Source organism: Humulus lupulus, chromosome X, assembly GCF_963169125.1.
Source record: "Humulus lupulus chromosome X, drHumLupu1.1, whole genome shotgun sequence".
NCBI lineage: Eukaryota > Viridiplantae > Streptophyta > Magnoliopsida > Rosales > Cannabaceae > Humulus > Humulus lupulus.
The window spans coordinates 199,808,244-199,826,806 of NC_084802.1; the positions used below are offsets into that span (position 1 = coordinate 199,808,244).

General features: G+C 34.7%; 1 protein-coding gene across 1 annotated transcript; it reads right to left on the minus strand.

Annotated features, from left to right (window-relative positions):
- Positions 1–753: 753 nt before the first annotated feature.
- Positions 754–2,542, minus strand: LOC133806612 (protein MOR1-like). Its single transcript, XM_062244704.1, has 5 exons — positions 2,461–2,542; positions 1,891–1,953; positions 1,624–1,750; positions 939–1,061; positions 754–831 (listed from the first exon to the last, which is right to left on the minus strand). Exons 3-5 carry the CDS (start codon positions 1,705–1,707, stop codon positions 754–756), a joined length of 285 nt encoding a protein of 94 aa, XP_062100688.1. The 5' UTR covers positions 1,708–1,750; positions 1,891–1,953; positions 2,461–2,542.
- Positions 2,543–18,563: the final 16,021 nt, after the last annotated feature.

Consider the following 18,563-nt stretch of genomic DNA (forward strand, 5'->3'; position numbering starts at 1 on the left):
AAATGATGTTAAAGTGGTTACAAGATACTCCACAAAGATTACTTACAAGAGTCTCTATCAATTATGTTTTCATATTAAAAAATATGATTTAAATTGTTTCTTTTGTGTTTTATTTGATCATTTCATGACAATCTGTTTTAATACTTATCTATATATATATACACATGTAAGACATGAATTATACTATGGAAAAAATAAAGACAAAGGTAATATTTAATTTGCTTTGAACACTTAGACAAGTATTTTTAAGCCAACACAATAGAGAGTAGAAATATCCGTTGCTTGTTTCATTTAGTTTGCAACATGAATTACCTAACAGCGAATGAAAACAAGCATAGGCAGTATGTACATACAAAGGAAGAGAGAATATATATCTCAAACTTACCCGACCCTTAGCCTTTTACTACCACCTTTATGGGCAAGGCTGCTGGATAATTGAAGGAAGGAAGAGAAAAAAAATGAAAAAAAAAAAATGCAAGTATGAACTTTTAGATAGTGATAGAAAGGAAAACACACTGGCATCCACACAGATGTGGAACTCTCATCCAACAGCCATAGAAGGAGCTCAGTAATTAGACTATCAAGAGTGCTTTCCTTGACAACATAAGCCAGTCTCTTGTTTTGAAATGTCTAAAAATCAATTAGAATTTTACATCAACTAGTTAGGTTTATAGTAAGGTATATAAAAAAAATGGAAAAACAGAGTACAGTGTTAGCATTAAGACATTCAACAACAACATAAACCAAACTTACCTAGATGAGGATGTTGGGAACATATTTACAAGATCTAGATGATGCTCTTGTCAAGCTGAAATCAAAGGTCTTGGCAACCTATTTTATGGGAAAAAGTTCATAATCAAAGCCTAAATAATGCCAAAAAAAAAACAAAACCCAGAAACAAAAACTAAAGTACAGGGAAGGACAGAGTAAAGCACTACCTTGTTTGCAAGGCATGAAACAAGTCTGTCTGCATCTTTAATAAGTTCATCCATTGCACTGCCTTCTGGATCATTAGTGGCTTGTGTCAGCTCATGACACACGACTTTCATTCCTTCAACAGACTGCAAAAAGGCTCACAAATATTAAAACTTTTTTAATTTTGGAAAAATAAAAATAACAAAGAAGAAGAGAAAAAGGAACAATAAACAATAAACAATAAACAAAGTTGCTCTACCCTACAAACACAAACGAAAGCTTTCATAACAAATAAAATGTATAGCAATGAGGCCAGACATTTGAATTATTAAATCAGACCAAAATGTAAGAATTACTCTTTTTTAACCAGAATAATATCTGCAAGGAGAATATAAGGGGAAGGGGAATAATAGCTGCAAGAATTACTCTTTTTTTAACCAGAATAATTGCTAATAGCCTTAGAAATTAGCCACAAGACCCGCTAACCATACTCTTTTTTTTTATACATACATATATTATATTTACTTATCACTTAGTTTTTCCACGTAATAACTGAAAATTCTCCCATTGGCTTTACGATAAATCAAAAATAAAAACCTAAAGCTTACCCTTACAAAACACAAGGCTTAATAACTGTAAGAGACAAGCTAGAGTTTTCTCATAACTAATATTTCTTCTAATATAAAAGTACATATAAACCACAAGTACCTGCTCAGGAGAACCAAAAGAAATAATATCCAAAGCTTCATTCCAATCAGTGGGGCCATTGGTACCAGCAAGAACACGGGGCATAAGTTGTCTCTCCACATGTATGTCAGCATTCCCATAGTTTTTCCTGATACCAACATCATAGAATAAAAGAAAATTAGCAATGAAGCCAACAGATGTGATGGAAATGTCCGAGTAAAATTTGTATCACTTGTTAAAAAATTAAAAACAAACAATTAAATGATCACTATGCGGAGCCTCTAATACCTTGGAAGTACTGGGCCAGAGACAGATCGTGTAACCTCTCCACTTTTCTCTGCTACATCCAATCTACAATAAATCAAAATAAATAAAAGTTCAAAGTTAGTAGTCTAATAGGCTTGTATGAAAAGGACTCTCTAGATCCTGGTGAAGAATATTTTTAGCTATAAAAATAAAGTAAATGTCCTCAAACAAGTTCAAAAATATTGGACGCAATGCAATGCAATGCAACAATTTGAAAACCAAATAAGTGTAGCCCAACAGCAGGAATGAAGAAGCACCAACGTGACCTCTGTTTATGTCACAACTAACTATAAAGAGACCTTTCAAACGCGTTAGCAATCAGCATGTTTTTTTATTTGATATGCACGAGTACCAAAAGAAACAAGATTGAGAAAGCTTTACAATGAGAAACAATTCAAAGAAAAGACAGTTAAGAAAGAAACAGAAAACTACACAAAAAATTGACAGAAAATAAAATATTATACTTTATTAAAATGTTGATAATCATCATTAGAAATAATAAAAGTAACAGAGACACTACTAAAGATAAAAAAGACAAGCTAAAAAACATACCCAATTTCCCTCACAGAACGTCACAAAGCAGCTCTGGCTTCGCCAGGCTTCCCTTCCTTCCATTTTTCCATCTCTCGAACCTAAAAGATGCAAAAGATAAGTCTACAGATCAGTGCTCGAAGTATCATACAAAAATAAAATTGTAAAACCCACATAGCTCTTACCATTTTCTGAAAGTTTTTTCAAGACTACAGTATGTATTCCATCTTTTAGATACCACAAATTGTCAACAGTAGCAACTAAATTACTTAAGATGTTCTTAGTCTGTTTAGCGTATCAAATCATCCTGGCAATCATATCAGATGACATGGATGAGACATCTATAAAATGCTCCACTTCTGATTGGATACGCAGCCAAAGACAGAACCCATCAGATGAGACAGAGAATGGTTACCAAAGTCGCTAGTAACATACCTGAATTCGAAACCAGTAACAACGAATGAAAACAGGCATAGGCAGTGGAAAAAATATAGCAGGAGTTAACTAATAACTGTATGACAAAAACATAAAATATAATATGAACTTAAACAGAAAAACAGACTAATAACTTCATTTTTTGCAATGAATATCGGATACAGAAGGTGAGCATTGATTAGAGTTCAATGCAGAGCAATTGTTTTCCCCCAACTGTTTGTAATTGTCATCACCAAAAACTGGAGTGAATTCGTTAAAGTACAGTTTCTACCATACTAATCTCAATTAAAGTACTCAAAAAGGAAAAAATTGTACCTTTATTCCAGAGGAAAATTGATAGCAAACCTCAGAATCATCCTGTAGAGTGAAAGAAAATTCACAAAATAAGCAAACATAACAAGAATTCTAACTTCAAAAAATTCAATATATGTATGTAATTTCAACTCTAAAAACTGAAAAAGAAAGAAGAAATACCTGAAATGTGTGTTTATTTTCAGTAGATCTGAAAGAATTCCATTCCCCACTTGGCCCATCAGCTTGAATCCATTGGTACTTCCCATTTAAAGCAGTTTGACCAATAATTCTACATTGACACATATACAAACAACAAACATTAGCCCTCTATTTTCCTCTAATCAACTTTATTATTTTTTAGAGAAAAGAAACAAATATTTTCTCTAATGCATTTGACACATTTATAAAGAAAAAAACAAATGTTTAGGGGCATACCCTTCTCCAATCACATGGACTTTTAATAGCATATTTTCAATGACAGCTCCAACTGGGTCCTCAAAGTAGGCATCTTCAAGAGACAACAGCTTGAGACCATTCCAAAGAGCATAATTCACAGTTAGCTAAATTAATATTGAGAAAATACATATTGCAAATCCATTATCTTCTTAATGATGCTAACTTATTATAATGGTTAAATGAAATTTCACAAAGCTTGATCTCAAAGTGAAAAATGCAGATGGACACACAAGCTTAGTATAAGAAAATCCCAAAATAAACACACAAGCTACACTGTAAACAAATCTAAGGGCTTTAGACTATAACTGATGTTCAGAAACAGAATTTGCAAATAAGGTTTACGTGTAAAACTGATGTGCGAATTCAATCTCATACGTGTAAAACTGATGGACACAACATAGATATATATTATGTGAAAAAAGATAGATATTACATGGGCATTGATAATGATAATTCATAGTCATACATTATTGAGTCCTTGATATGTGCCTTTACATTAATTTCACCTCATTTTGTAACTTTTTCCACATACACTTTTCATATAAAGCTAAAGTCAATTTCCAGTATAGTTTTAATAATAGTATGTGCAGTATCTATCTATGTAAATAAATCTTGATTCAGTCTAGGTAGGTAAGTTAAGGACAACCTCTTGCAATGGCCATTATTCCAGCATCACAAATTTGATGACAGCCACTAACGTTTAGATACTGTAGGGAGTTACACTTACCAATGGCAACAAGTACCTCATCCCCGACCCTAATAATTAATATGTGAGTGAAGACAGAAATCAAAGTGTAATTCATACTCAAATATTTGTAATTCTATAAACAATGAAAAGAAGAATTAACCTATCACAAAATCAGAGGCTAAGATCTGTCAGGGACTTGCAATTCTCTCCAACAGCTACAATTCCTCTGTTTTCAATCTATAACCACAAAGAAGGATATATATGCTGTCACAAATAATTCACATGGTAACTACCAGACCGACCACTAAAAGAAAACTTTTTAACAGAAGTCAATCAAATACATCATATAAACAATGAAGCATTCTTCAGTAACAATGATACGGTATTAAATATGGAAAAGTGAGTAAAGAGAATCAAAATTCTACTCTGCTAATACCATTAAAACCAAACACATAAAACACTGTCTCTAAGAGAAACACATAAAACACTGTCTCTAAGAATCATTATTAATTATTCATTTATTTTTATTTCTGATTAAAAAAATACAAAACATAGGGAATTTATAGATAATTATTAATATATATATATGATGAATTTTCTAAGAATATAGTCACTGGTCTGGTCTTATAGCAATGATATATAAAGTAATCCATGGTCAAATTTAATGAACAAGTTAAATTTGATTATTATTTTGCTAATAAATTGAACCAGTGACTAATACAATTTAAAGAAGTACACATATATACTAAAATGATATAGTCCCATCATTTTTTATGACTTTGCAGTAAAAAATAAGAAGTTGAATTCAACTGGGGGTCAGAAACTCTGAACTTGGTAGAAACTCAAGCAATACCAGGATATTCAATATTGATTAAACACCAAAACACCAAATATACTGATTACATATGTAAGATCATCAAATATATTTCAAACACCAAATCAAAATATATATTACTGATTAAAAATAAGCAACAAAACCAAAAACTTGGAACGACTAAGAAAATATAAGAACAACAGATTTGCAAATAAAAGAAAAACTATGGTAAAACTTCCAACTTTCTCTAAATCCAGAACAAGAAATCACAAATATATACAGCTATTCTACAATTATATTATAAAGAAGGAAAAGGAATATGGGAAAGAGACTAAAATAGAGAGAATGAGAGTGAAATGCAAAAACAAAATAGAGATGGAAAAAGAGACTTCCTGGACCCTTCTTCACTAAAAAAAGCAATTAACTTTTCAGCTTCATTACCTACTAATTTGGTATGCATAATCAACCCAAGAAAGTCACGTCACGTCAACCACGCAAAAAAAACCCAATTCCCAGATTAGATATCAGATTATATACTCCCATTCAATCCAACGTGCATAAATGAATTATGAAACAAAAACAAACCCAAATCAAAGCAAACCCACCAAAACAGAAAAAGCAATCTACTTTACCAATTATGATAGAATGGAAAAATAGTGGAAACTCTACACACACAGATACATATAGATTTAAAGATTCAAAGATGTTCAGTAGACAATCAAGAGACTACGAGTGTAGTACCTGGTGATAAGGCCCAAAGCTACTCTCTTCCACTTCTAAAACTACACCTGAGCTTTATATATGATAATTTAATCTTCCTCTGCCAAAAAAAGTAAATGAACAGATTAATTTATATAATAGTAGTCAAAACAAAGAAGATTTATATATATAATATATCTATAGAACTCAGAAAAACAGAGAGATTAAACTCATGCCTAAATAAAGCTTATAAGTGTATATATATATATATTAGAATATTATTAATTATAAATCCACTCTTTTTTGTCATTCTATTAGGCATTTTTTCAAACATCTTGAGTGCATAAGAAATAAAAAACTAAGAAAAATATGTAAATGAAACCAAATGAATCTTCTCACTTTTCTTAATTAGCAAAATAATACAAGCAACTCAGTCCAATCTAAGCCTGTGAAGGAGAAGTGAGAAGAGTAAATAATTATCTATAGAACTAGAAATTGAGAGAGAAATAATAGTACCTGCATGTATGTATTGGGGCCTAGGTTCTCAAAGCTCCCTTAGAATCCAAAAAATAATATATTAAATAATAGAAAACGTTAAGAAGACAATAAGAAATATGAACCCCAAAACAATATTAGTTTCTTATCTTCAATTGATATTACATATTACTTTTCTGTTAGTCTATGAACAAACAAAATATAGAACCATTAGCTTCTATTTATTACTTTTATGCATATGGATAAGAGGAATCTAATTAATAATGCAAAGATTAACTTTACTCGAATTGAACTACACATTTACAATGGACAATGTCAAACTTTTTTTTCCCATGGCGATCGGAAAAGGAGAATTTCTTTAAGACCCACAAATCATATTGACAGAAAATTTCAGTTAGCTTTTAAAGTATTTGATATTTCAAATAACAAACTATAGAATGTTTTTTTAGCCCAGAAATAATCTTAATAGAGAATTTTTTTTTCTAAATGAGAATTAAAGTTCTTAATCAGTGTGAATAATTCATAAAATTTAGTTTAGTTTAGAAAATTCATTAAAAAATTAAAAAAAAAAAAAAGACACCAGTTAGAGTGTCTTTGACTGTTTGACAGTCCAAAACCACAATGGCACTTACAAGACCTGATGAAAAAGACACTAGTAGTACTGTTTTGTTTCAAATAAAAAAAATGTTGCATAAAAGATGCTTACCAATCGGTTAAGCTGGTGCTCATTCAAAGTACCACCATGTTCTGCATGGCTCTCAATTCTGCACGTGATAAAATATAGTTAATAAGAATACATAGCGTATAGGAATATTAACTATTTGTCAGTTATGTCAGAAAACTTAAAAAATGAGGCATACCCTTTAGAAAACCACTCATTAAACTGTTCGTGACTATCAAATAAGGATGGCATAATGAAATGTAGTAAGGCCCACAACTCTGCCATATTATTTTGGATTGAAGTGCCAGTAAGCAGAAGCCTATTTCGGCAATTAAAACTAAGCAGTGTCTTCCATCTTATACTGTCCAATCACAAGCAAGACAACAAAAAAGTATGAGTACAGAGAATTAAAAATAGAAAACAACCATCCAGAAAGTAAAGGGATTCAGGAAGATAGATATACTATATAGCTTTTAAACCAAATAAAGATAAGAAACAAGCACCTCAGCAACATGACCACTAACGTACAGTTCACAAGAATAACTTCTTTAATTAAACATTCTTCCAAATCAATAAAATGTCTATTGTTAATCTTTAGCCAAGCACATCAATTTACAATAAAATCAAGCTTAAGACTATCAGATAAGGATTAAACAATCGGCACCATTGAAATAAAAAATTTCCTTTTTTCTAAAGGTTGCGCATCTATCTTGCTTGGCTGCAATTATGACGATTAAATGTTAGCAAAAACTACAAAGTACACTGACACGAATGATTTGAATCAAACATGTTTGAACTTTTAATTGCTTAGGCTTCATCCAACACCATATATTGCCATTTCACCCGCCGAAAGTACTTCTCATCAGAAACAAGTAGCTGATAGCTAGTGATAAGAATGTGAAACCCAGCATCCTTGGAAGAGAAGGAAAAAGTAATTACATTGAAAAATATCTCAGCCCTTGACTAGAAATTAAAATGCAAATAGGACACAAGAAGACAAATGAAAGCCAAAATGCTTCTTTTACCAAATCACCAATGATCTTAGAAAATACAACAGAACTAAAGATGCTTACCTACGGTATAGTGTCTTCGGGTTGATTTTTTTCCTCAGAACTGTACGGTCGTGAAGCCCACCCCAATATGGAAGAGTTTTCAAGTCAGGGCAAAAGTGGGTAATTTCATCTGCCCAATTGTTCAATACAGATGCAGGAGCACCAACAAGAAAAGGTCCCCATATATTTTTATCCTGAATTAAAAATAGAAATTAAAAAAATTAAAGTTAGAATCCCAAGTTACACCAAAAGAAAAGCCAGACACCAAGCTAAGTAATTACTTCCGCTAGATGAGCCAAAAATTCCATAGCCGGAATGGTTTTTCCGAGGCCCATCTTATCAGCAAGAATGCCATTCAAACCTTACAAATGACAAAACTTCCCAAATAAACAGTCGGAAAAAGAAGAAAAATAAAAAACAGAAAGGAGAAATTATATGTATAATTTAAATATGTGTTGCATTTATCAACCTGCTCATAACAATTGACCAGCCACTGAAGACCTTTCAGCTGATATTCTTTAAGGGTGCCTCTAAACAACAGTGGTGTTTGAACAGTTGATGTCACTGGCATGGTGGAACTGCAAAATTAGAAACAGAAATTATATCAAATTGAGAAAAACACTTTACCCCACTAATCTGTTCTAAACAAGAATAGAAATCTGAGAAAAACAGATCAAAACAAAACTTACGGATGGAGTAGACCTATGTTACTAGCTCCTGCAACCTCCTGTGGAGCCTCAGGTTCACTAGTTTGTCGCAGCTTCATACATTCATTATCAAATGCACTTGTCGGTTTTTTCTGCTTAGAAACTGCATCTTGCGCAGCTTTCAAGCCCTAAATCAACTTTTTCCAACCATATTTGTAATGAAGTGAGACTGGAAAAAAAAACACAATAAATTATGAGCACAACAGAGTGATCGGAGCATAAAAATACCCCATAAATACAAAAATGGATATTAAGAAAAAAGCTTACTGTAATTGAGAGAGGGACACAAATTGGAGAAACCCTAAGTGAGAGAAAGAGAAAGGCAGTCAAGAAACCCTAGGTGACGAAGAATGATCAAACTAAAGTCTAATGGAGCTAGCTGGTCTCTGATGTCGTCGTTCACCTCTGGTGTCGTGTGAGGGCTTGGGCCCGTCGACGGCCTCTGAAGATCCCTAGCCAGCGCGTGTAGGGGAAGGTCGGGCTCCATAAAGACAGGTGAGAGAGAAAGAGGGAAGGAGAGAGGTCTGGTGGGAGAAAGAGATCCGAGAGAGAGGAGATGTGCCTCCTATATCGCCTTCGAATGTGGTGTAGCCCTTCTCAGGATTTGTCTTCCGTGAAGGGGAGTGAGAGACCGAGAGAGATAGGTCTACGTGAAATGGGTCAAAGGGAAATGGGTATACCAGGAAAAATGAGACACGGGAGAGTATACCAGGAGGAGAAAGATTGAAGAAAATGAGATTGGAAATGGGTACACGTGAAATGGGAGTTACTATACACGGGAAAGATTGGCGCTTTTTATTTTACTTGCTGCCGGAAACTTTGATAATATACCATAACTCTTTTTAAATAGTATTATAATGATGTGTTATGGTAATGGGTGTTTGGTGTAGTGGCCCTTTTTCCCTATCCTCTGTATAACTAGCCTTGGAGCTGGCCCAGCGTACCTGACGCTGAGTTTTCCACGACCATTGGGTCGGACAAGCGTATGATGCGCTCCTGATTAGGCGTAACCTTTTAATCCAGCGCTCAGCGCTATTGCCGTCCTTGACTTATAAGTCAATGCTTCTCGATCAGATAATGCAAACATGCATTCATTATATAACAAATATCTAGATACAGAGCTTTCAGCATACTTAATCAATCAATCACAAGAATAATCATATTCATGCACATTCTCAGGAGTCCGAGCCCTATTCATATCCCTATTTAACAATCGGGGCCAAGCCATAATCACATGTATCACATACTGGGTGCAGTTTTCTTACCTTTGGTCCTTGCACGGGTTAAGAATGAACGACCCTCGAGCACAATCCTGGTTCTGAGCCCTTAGCGATATCCTAGTCACAACCAAGTATAGAATCCCATCAATAACGAGCAAATAAAGGCTTTTGGACCGAGTCCTAGCATCCGGGACGTCTAATTCTACTAAACTGTGTAGTATAATCAATCCCAAGCCCTTAGGTTTGAGTTCCCGCATTCAAAACCTCCTCAGGGCCCAAAAACCCCTTAAGCACTGCATCTCAAACATTTGAGCCGTGACCCACCCCAAGTAAGAGAGCCCAGCCTCTCCTTTCACTGAACATGGGCCGCGGCGCAGCCCAGCAGGGGCCGCAGCGCGACCCCGCATCAGGAAACTGCCCAGGCTCTTGAGTTAATGAGGATCGTGGCGCACCAAGAATAGAGGCGCAGCGTGTCCCTACGAACCCCGTTTTGTCTAATCCAAATCCTCCCAAAATTCACCCCAAAACCGTACAAAATCTACAATTCAATCTCAAAACATTCCTAGAACGTTCCATGCAACAAAACCCGCTTTTCAAATGGATCAAAAACTCACCGAACCATAAATTCAAAATCAAAACTCAAGAAACTTAAGGAAACAGAAACTCATAAATTCAAAGCTTAAAATACCTCTGATTAAGTTGTTTTCCAGCTAAATCCTCTGGCTATCAAGCTTCTAATCTTCCTTAGAATCGTTATGACCCTAACCTTGCTTAAATCTGAGCCCTAAAACTCGAGTTTCCTTCGAAAATGCCAACGAGCTGAAATGAGAGAACGAGGGACATAACGAATGAGTTTTTCGAGTTATACATTTATGAAAGGTTACTTAGGGTTCAAGTAACCTTAAGCAATTCCCAAGGCTTGGGGTACCCCAAAAATGTCCTCGAGGGTAAAATAGTCAAAATTCTCATAATTCCCTCCTAATCTCACTAACTCCCGAATATATCCTCAATTATTTATTCCCATTAATCAATATCCCAGTAATGTAATAAATACCCAAAATACCCCTTATTTCACCCCGAGTCGAGTTTTGGTCCCGTTGTGACTTTCCTGCTAGCTTGCTCCCTAGGGTCGCCTCGTGCCAAGTAACCCAAATATATCCACATAACGATGTGGTCCCAGACATATATGCACATATACTCCAAATATACCCGTAACGGGCCAAATTATGAAAATTGCCCTTCTGATGCGAAACGGGCCCACATGAACATTTAATACACATAAACATTCATATCAAGTCATATTATAATATAACTCACATAATCATATAATGATACACATATATATCGCATAAACACATAATCTTCCATAATTTGCCATCCTGGCCCCCTAATCAAGACCCTAAGCCTTATTAGGTAATTTGGGACGTTTTAGGGATTGGGTGCGCTCGTGAAGTTGGCTCGGGCCTACATCTCATGTCTGGTCCCCTTACTATGCTTATGTTATTCGCTAGTTATTGGACTTAGCATGGTCCAGGCATATAGGGTTTGGTTGCTCATTGTTCTCTGGGGTCGGGCCTTTCTTGAGTGCCCATTAGGCCCGATTGACCATGCCACGTGTTCAAGGTGGAAAATATGGGCAACACCGGAAATTTCAACGCTACCCTTTACATGAATGAAAAATGAGTCGGTGTCAATTATGATTTCACCAGAATGAGGGATTTTCAAAACGTCATTGTGAACTGTGAACTAGCAGATTTGGGCTTTATTGGTAAAGAAATGACATGGTTGATAGGGAGGGAAGAAAATACCATTATTATGGAAAGACTGGACCGTGGTTTCGCTAATTCTAGTTGGCAAGGAATCTTCCCTTGGTTCATCACCTAGAATAATGGGGTTCAAACCATCGTGCTTTACATATTATTTTGGATAGTTCTGCAGAATTTAGAAAACCTCAACGGGGGAAAAACGTTTCATTTTTTAACCTATGTGGCTTATTGATCCTAATTGTAAAGAGGTCATTCAAAAAGCTTGGGAAAATGAGATAGTGGGGACTGAGGGCATACTTTTTACCGAGGAGCTTAAAAGTTTGGCGGGAACTCTTTCCAAATGGGCTTCTGAGACCTTTGTGAATCTCCCAAAAAGGATTCATAGGCTCCAATGGGAGAGTGAGTCACTTAACAAGGATGATAGGGTCCCTCTGAGTCATGAGAAAGTGTATAAATTGGAGGTGGAACATGACTGTCTTTAAGGACTTGAGGAATACTATTGGAAGCAACGGTAGCATGTTGATTGGATTCGGGAAGGGGATCGTAATACTAAATTTTGCTTCCTCACCTACTGAGATCCTTGCCTCTGCCAGCAGGATATTATTCAGCTTTCAATCATGCAAGGTTGTTCCCACCCCTCATCGCTTTCTGACTGCCACTGACAATCGATGGATCTCATTGAGATCGGGCTATCTGAAACTCAACATGGATGTTGACTTTATTTTAGCGTCGGGGGATGCTAGTTGTGGAGTTGTTGTTCGTGATTATCTGGGTCAGGTAGTGGTTTTCTGTACTACCAATTTGGAGCAAGTTGATTCAACTTTACATGTTGAATTATTGGCGTTGAGACAAGGATTGGAACTAGCTTTGTTATCAAGGCTTCAGTTATCAGTTATTGAGAGTGATTCACTAGTTGCCATCACTGCCATTAATTCTTGTGCTATTAGTGGAAGGCTTGGGGTCATGTTGAAGACATTATTTCCTTGCTCACATTAGTTGGAGGTTGTAGATGTTGTCATGTTTCTAAACATAGAAATATGGCAACCCATGCTTTAGCAAAAAATGGGTTGGGTTCTCTTTGTGATATTATGGGGGATTGGGATTCATTGCCCAATTGTATTCTGTAACGCCCTAATTTCTCATAATATTATTTGAGAACACAGCGTTGGATCATAAACATAAATATTGCTCATTTATTTAAGAAAATATTAATAAGCAAATGGATCCCATGTTTTTGCAAAAATAAAATAAGGTATTTAACGAAATGTAATGATCAACATTTGAGTAAGAATAAAAATACTTAAAGAAAATACGTTCATAAATAAAAGTTTAGGTCCTTGATCATTCCTCGACTATATGGTCCCCACGAATACATCACTAAGCTCTTAGGTCCCACTCGCCACCGGCCATTCTAACCTCGATTATCTACACAATAATATCATAAGGAGTGAGCTCCTATGCCTAGTAAGGAAAATACATACAACAATTGTTATCCCCAAAATTTTAGTTTGATGACATGGCAATCAGTAGTGATAGGTGGCAGTGCATGATCGTCCAGCGGATCATCAAGCGGCACATTAATGGTCAATAAATGTGTTGACCTAGGGAAGCACAAAGGTTAGAAAATGACCTACGGAGTTGTGATATCACTGGTCGGAAGATGGTTTTACCTGGTCAGGAAATAATTCACCCGATCGGATAGGAATTTAACTGGTTAGGAGGGAGTCTTACCCGACTAGACACACTAGAAGGGGTGTTTGTCCGACCAGGAAAGGGTTTAACTGGTCAGGAAACGATTTACCCGATCGGATAAGAATATTGTCTAGTCGGGAGGGAGTCTTATTCGACCAGACACATCAGAAGGGTAGTTTATCCGACCAAGTAAGGATTTAACTTATCAGAGAGTGTTTCACCTGTCCAGTCACCTCATAATGGGGTTTCATCTGACCAGTTACCTCAGAAAGGGGTTTCACCCGACCAGTTACATCAGAAAGGGGTTTCATCCGATCAGCTACATCAGAAGGAAGATTTAGCCGACCAGCTATGTCAGATTGAGTGTAGCCGACCGAATGTGTCAGAATCTCAGGAGTTAACTTCACACTGACTTCTTTACAGAACCTCAGTAACAACTTCAACCCAAATCGCTCGCAACTACCGCGTGAATCTCTCAAATATCCCGAAGTAATAGCTATATTGTTGTAATTTGAATTTGTTTATTATTTTATTAGTTGAAGTTGGTTGAAACAACCCAGGACCCCATCAAAACGGGATATTTTTCATGTACGATCCATGAGCTTATAAATAAAGAGCTCATGGCATCATTGGGAGGATCTGATCTTTTTGGAGACTTTTAGACTCTGTAATTTTGAGACTCTGGACTGTGACTTGGGACATTCTTGGGGCATTTTCTGAGAGATCTTAGAGAGAGAAAGCTTGTATTCTCTAGAGAGAGAAACTCTGTATTTTTCTACTTACACTTAAGAAACTTAGTTGGCTCAGGTTCATCTGATCTTAAGTGTAGGCTACATATATCACAACTCCAAGTAGATTAGGCTATTACCAGCAAATTGGGGCTGAACCACTATAAAATTGGTCGTGCCATTTTTATTTCTATTCAAGGCTATTGTCTTTATTATCGTTTTTGCGTCTACTTGCCGTTGGCCAAAATCGTGGTCAATAACAATCATATAAACATATAGTCATAACAATCATAAATTCATACAAAATTTCATATCAAAACGCATTTATGGTAGTCATATAAGATCATAATATCATAGGTTATAAACATATTCTATGTCATAAACATAGGTCATAATCATAGATCATACTAACAGGTCATAATAACAAATCAGGTATAAGAAAAGATAAGTGCTTATAAGGGTGGAAATTAAGCCCCGATCATCAACTTAGCTCTGTCATACAAGTTTTGGCAACCGTACCTACCGGACATCAACTTAGGTCCGTCATACAATTTCTGAACACCTTAGGTCCAACCACACTTATCTCTTTTGTACCTGAAATGTTAGGGTCATACAAATCACTTAAAATGTCATAACTAAAACTACCTAATTTTCCTTACCTTGAGTGTGAAAAAGAGAAGAAAAAGAGATTATTTTTGCTAATAGATCTCAACTAAAACCTTATATACAACATAAAATATTTTAAGTTAGAGAATTTTAATAAACTAAAATTCCAATAACTCTAAGCCATATTGTAGCACCCACATTATTTTGATATAATATAGCCAATAATCACATGATTGCATTGCATTACATATCATACAATATGTATAATTTGAGCGTATGCATATTCTTATAAGTGTTTTTATGTATAAGTATAAAAGTTATGTATATGATGTCTATGTGTATGTTCAATATTATTAATCTTGTGGAATTTGAGTTATCTTTCATGGGTGTTTGATGTGCTCAAGATATAAGAAAGTATGAAAAATATGGACAAGGCATGAAATCAAGTGGGAAAAGTGAGATATAGAAGGCAAAAGATGTTAAATGGTGAAAAATAGTACAATGTCGATTACTAGTATTTCAGTGTAAAATTGAGTATTAATGGATTTACCAAATATAATTGAGGAATGATTGAGGTCTCATTGATGAAATAAAAATGGTTTTAGAACCATTGGATGAAGTCTTGATGGGAGGTATACATAATCACTGGTGTTGACGCAAAGTCAAAACGAGCTTAGCATAAGTGCGCTACGCTCAATCGGGTAAGCATAACTATTGGGTATGAACTCATATGAACCTAGGGTTTGGTGTGAGTGTTTCACACATAAGAAGAATAGACCTAGCTCATGATTAATTCGAAATTATAGAAGTGATAAGATTTTCATAAGTCAAAAAGTGAAATGATAAGGTGAAATGTGTCAAATTTTGATACAATAAGGCCAAATCATTGAAAATAAAGGATTATCATCAAACTTATCACTTTCCACGACCAAGACTCTGAAAAACAGAGAAAAAAGTAAACCAAAAACATTTATTTTCTTCCTTGAAGAGATTCTAAGGTGATCCAAGTTAAATCAAAGCCAAAGAAGTGGATTAAACTTAGGTTTGACATTTTTATGGTAAGTTCTTGTACTTGGAAGTTAAACAACGTTTTTTAATTTTACTGAGAGCTTATCTATGGTGTTTTTTTTTTAAGATATTTCTTGGTGGTTTCCAAGTGGTTTGAGGTTTAGAAAAGCTAAAAGAGATTGTTTCCGCCGAAAAATTGCTCGTTAAGTGAACTTTTGTGTTTTTATAAGCTTTTTGTGGTTCTTGGAGTACAAACTAATTTTTGGTTATTTGATTGAGTTTATAAGAGGGTATATATGTTTATAAATGTTTTAATAGGCGTGGAGACTCATTTAATTTGGGTCATGATCTTGGAAGTTAGAATTTTATCAAAATCGGTGTATGATAATTTTGTGATGAATTATGTTGGTATTTGGGATATGTGGTTATGACAGGTTATTTTATGTTAATTACTGATTGGCTTTGATATTTGGGGATAGGTAAAATTAAGGGGAAGCTCTGTCAAAATTTCTCCCAGTGTTTAAGAGAAATATAACGCTCGATCTATGTGGTTTAAGGCATTTTAGGCATGATTTGGATACGAAATTTGATATGATGTTTTATGGATATTTTTAAATGATAGTTCAATGCCCTACTGCCATCATGATGATGTGAAATTCATGTCAATGTCAGGATAAGCACATCAACACTTAAGACACCACTTGTTACATGGTGAAATATATTTTGGACATAAAGTAAGTAAAGTACTCAACTGCAACACAAGAACTACATGTTATGTGAAAATATGCATTATATGAATATTTTGTCAGTAAGTGGTATTCACATACATTGACACTTCATCATAAATTTGTATGCATGACATAATAGTGACATGGTGATTTATTGTATAATATAAGACCTTGTATGATATTATGATGATTAATTATGTGATGCCTTTGCATTTTTATGCAACATAAAAGTAAGTTGTAAAAAGAAGTTTAAGTTCAGTGCCACTGTTTTGAAAAGGCAAATGAGAGTGGAAGTAAGTGTAAACGGAGGCCTATAGTTAGGCTCATAGTGGCAGCCCAATACTTTGGGCTAGGTTTTAGTGAACCAATTATATTGTTTCCCATGTTCCCGTTTTTATTTCTCCTCCATATGAGTTATTGTAATATGTATTGACACCATAATGTGTGGTCGTCTTAACTCTTGAACCCAGCGAGGAAACAATGGAATAAGGTTTTTAATGCGCCCTACTGTGGTGATGGATAGCCGAAGGAGAACCCATGGGATTTTACATTATATGTGTAACAAGCCCTGCATGCATTGACCTAATCAAATAGTGTGCACAATATTAAGGGGCCCAAAATTTAAAAAGAAGTAGTGTGTGCCCATTGACATGAGGTAATCATTAGCATTGCATGCATTACTTTTCTTACTGAGCTTTAGGCTCACAGTTGTCTTGTGTTGCAGGTAAAGAAAGAAATGAGTGAATGACAAAGGAGAACCGAAGCATGGTCCTGACCCTGATTTGTACTTATGAACATATCGACATTTTGTGGGTTATTTTAGTTTATCAGTGTGTATGTTTGTAATAAATGGTGAAGTTATATTTTGAAAATAAATTGGGTTATTTAATACTTATGTATAATATATTTGAGACACACTTTATGTTTAATGTAAATAATGTGAAATAAGTTTTCTAAAAAAAAAATCCAGACTTCTGCTAAAAGTAATTATGATATAGTTTTAAAATGTAACACCCCAAATATGGTTTTTAACTAAAATAAGTGAGGGTGTTACACTTATAAAATCGTACATTCACCATAGAACCAAAAGATCGAAATCCCGAGCTTTCAGAATAATGCCTATCTCCAAAAATGATATTAAGAGCTTTAATACTTGGGGTATTTTCGGCTACATAGTGTTTTGAGAAGCTTGGTATTTCGGTTGTACAGAGTCTATAATGGCTAGAGTGTTTGAGGCTAATTAAGAAAATAGAAGAAGAAAGAATTCTTGGGCACTTATAAAGAGTATAAGATTTCGGCTATGGTGTGTTTTATGGGACAAAAAGATGAGAGCTTTTGGGAGCTATGGATTTCACAAAATGAGAGTACTTTGCTTGCTTTTTTAGTGTGAAAAATGATGATGGGAATAACTTTATTTATAGGCTCCAACCCCAACTCATTTCCTTAAACTTCTCCACACTAGTTCAACTAGTTTTGAAATTCAAACTCTCCCTCCACATAGGTAGTGTCGGCCAGCCCCTACTTTGCTCATTCAAAGGTAAAAACTCTCTCAACGTTGATGCACACTAACAAGTAACCAAAGTGGTCAAAAAGTCATCACTCGTTTCCCTTAATAGTCTCCCACGCCCAAGACCATGCCATTCGAAAATTCAAATATTTCAACAAGCTTCAATCTATCTCCAACTTATCAAGCTTAGTGTGATAACTTTCCATGCAAGTTCAAAATGAGTAAAAAACTAGTCTATTTTTTATGCTACACGCCAAAGACTAGGTAAGTCTCCACTTGTTTCTTCAATTTAACTCTATTACTTAATTAATTAATTAATGAAAAATCTAAATAATTTGTGTACTTATTTTTAATGTCACAAGTATACTTCATAAGTCACCAAATGACATGTGCACATAATTTTTAATAAAATCTTAAACTATACTCTAATTTAATCATATACTAAAATCTTATAAATACTAACTAAAATAATTATAACTATCTAAATTATAATTATTTTCTAAGTCATAAGATCATAACCTAAAACAAATAATTTAAACTTAAAGCAATATTTTTAAATTTCACCACT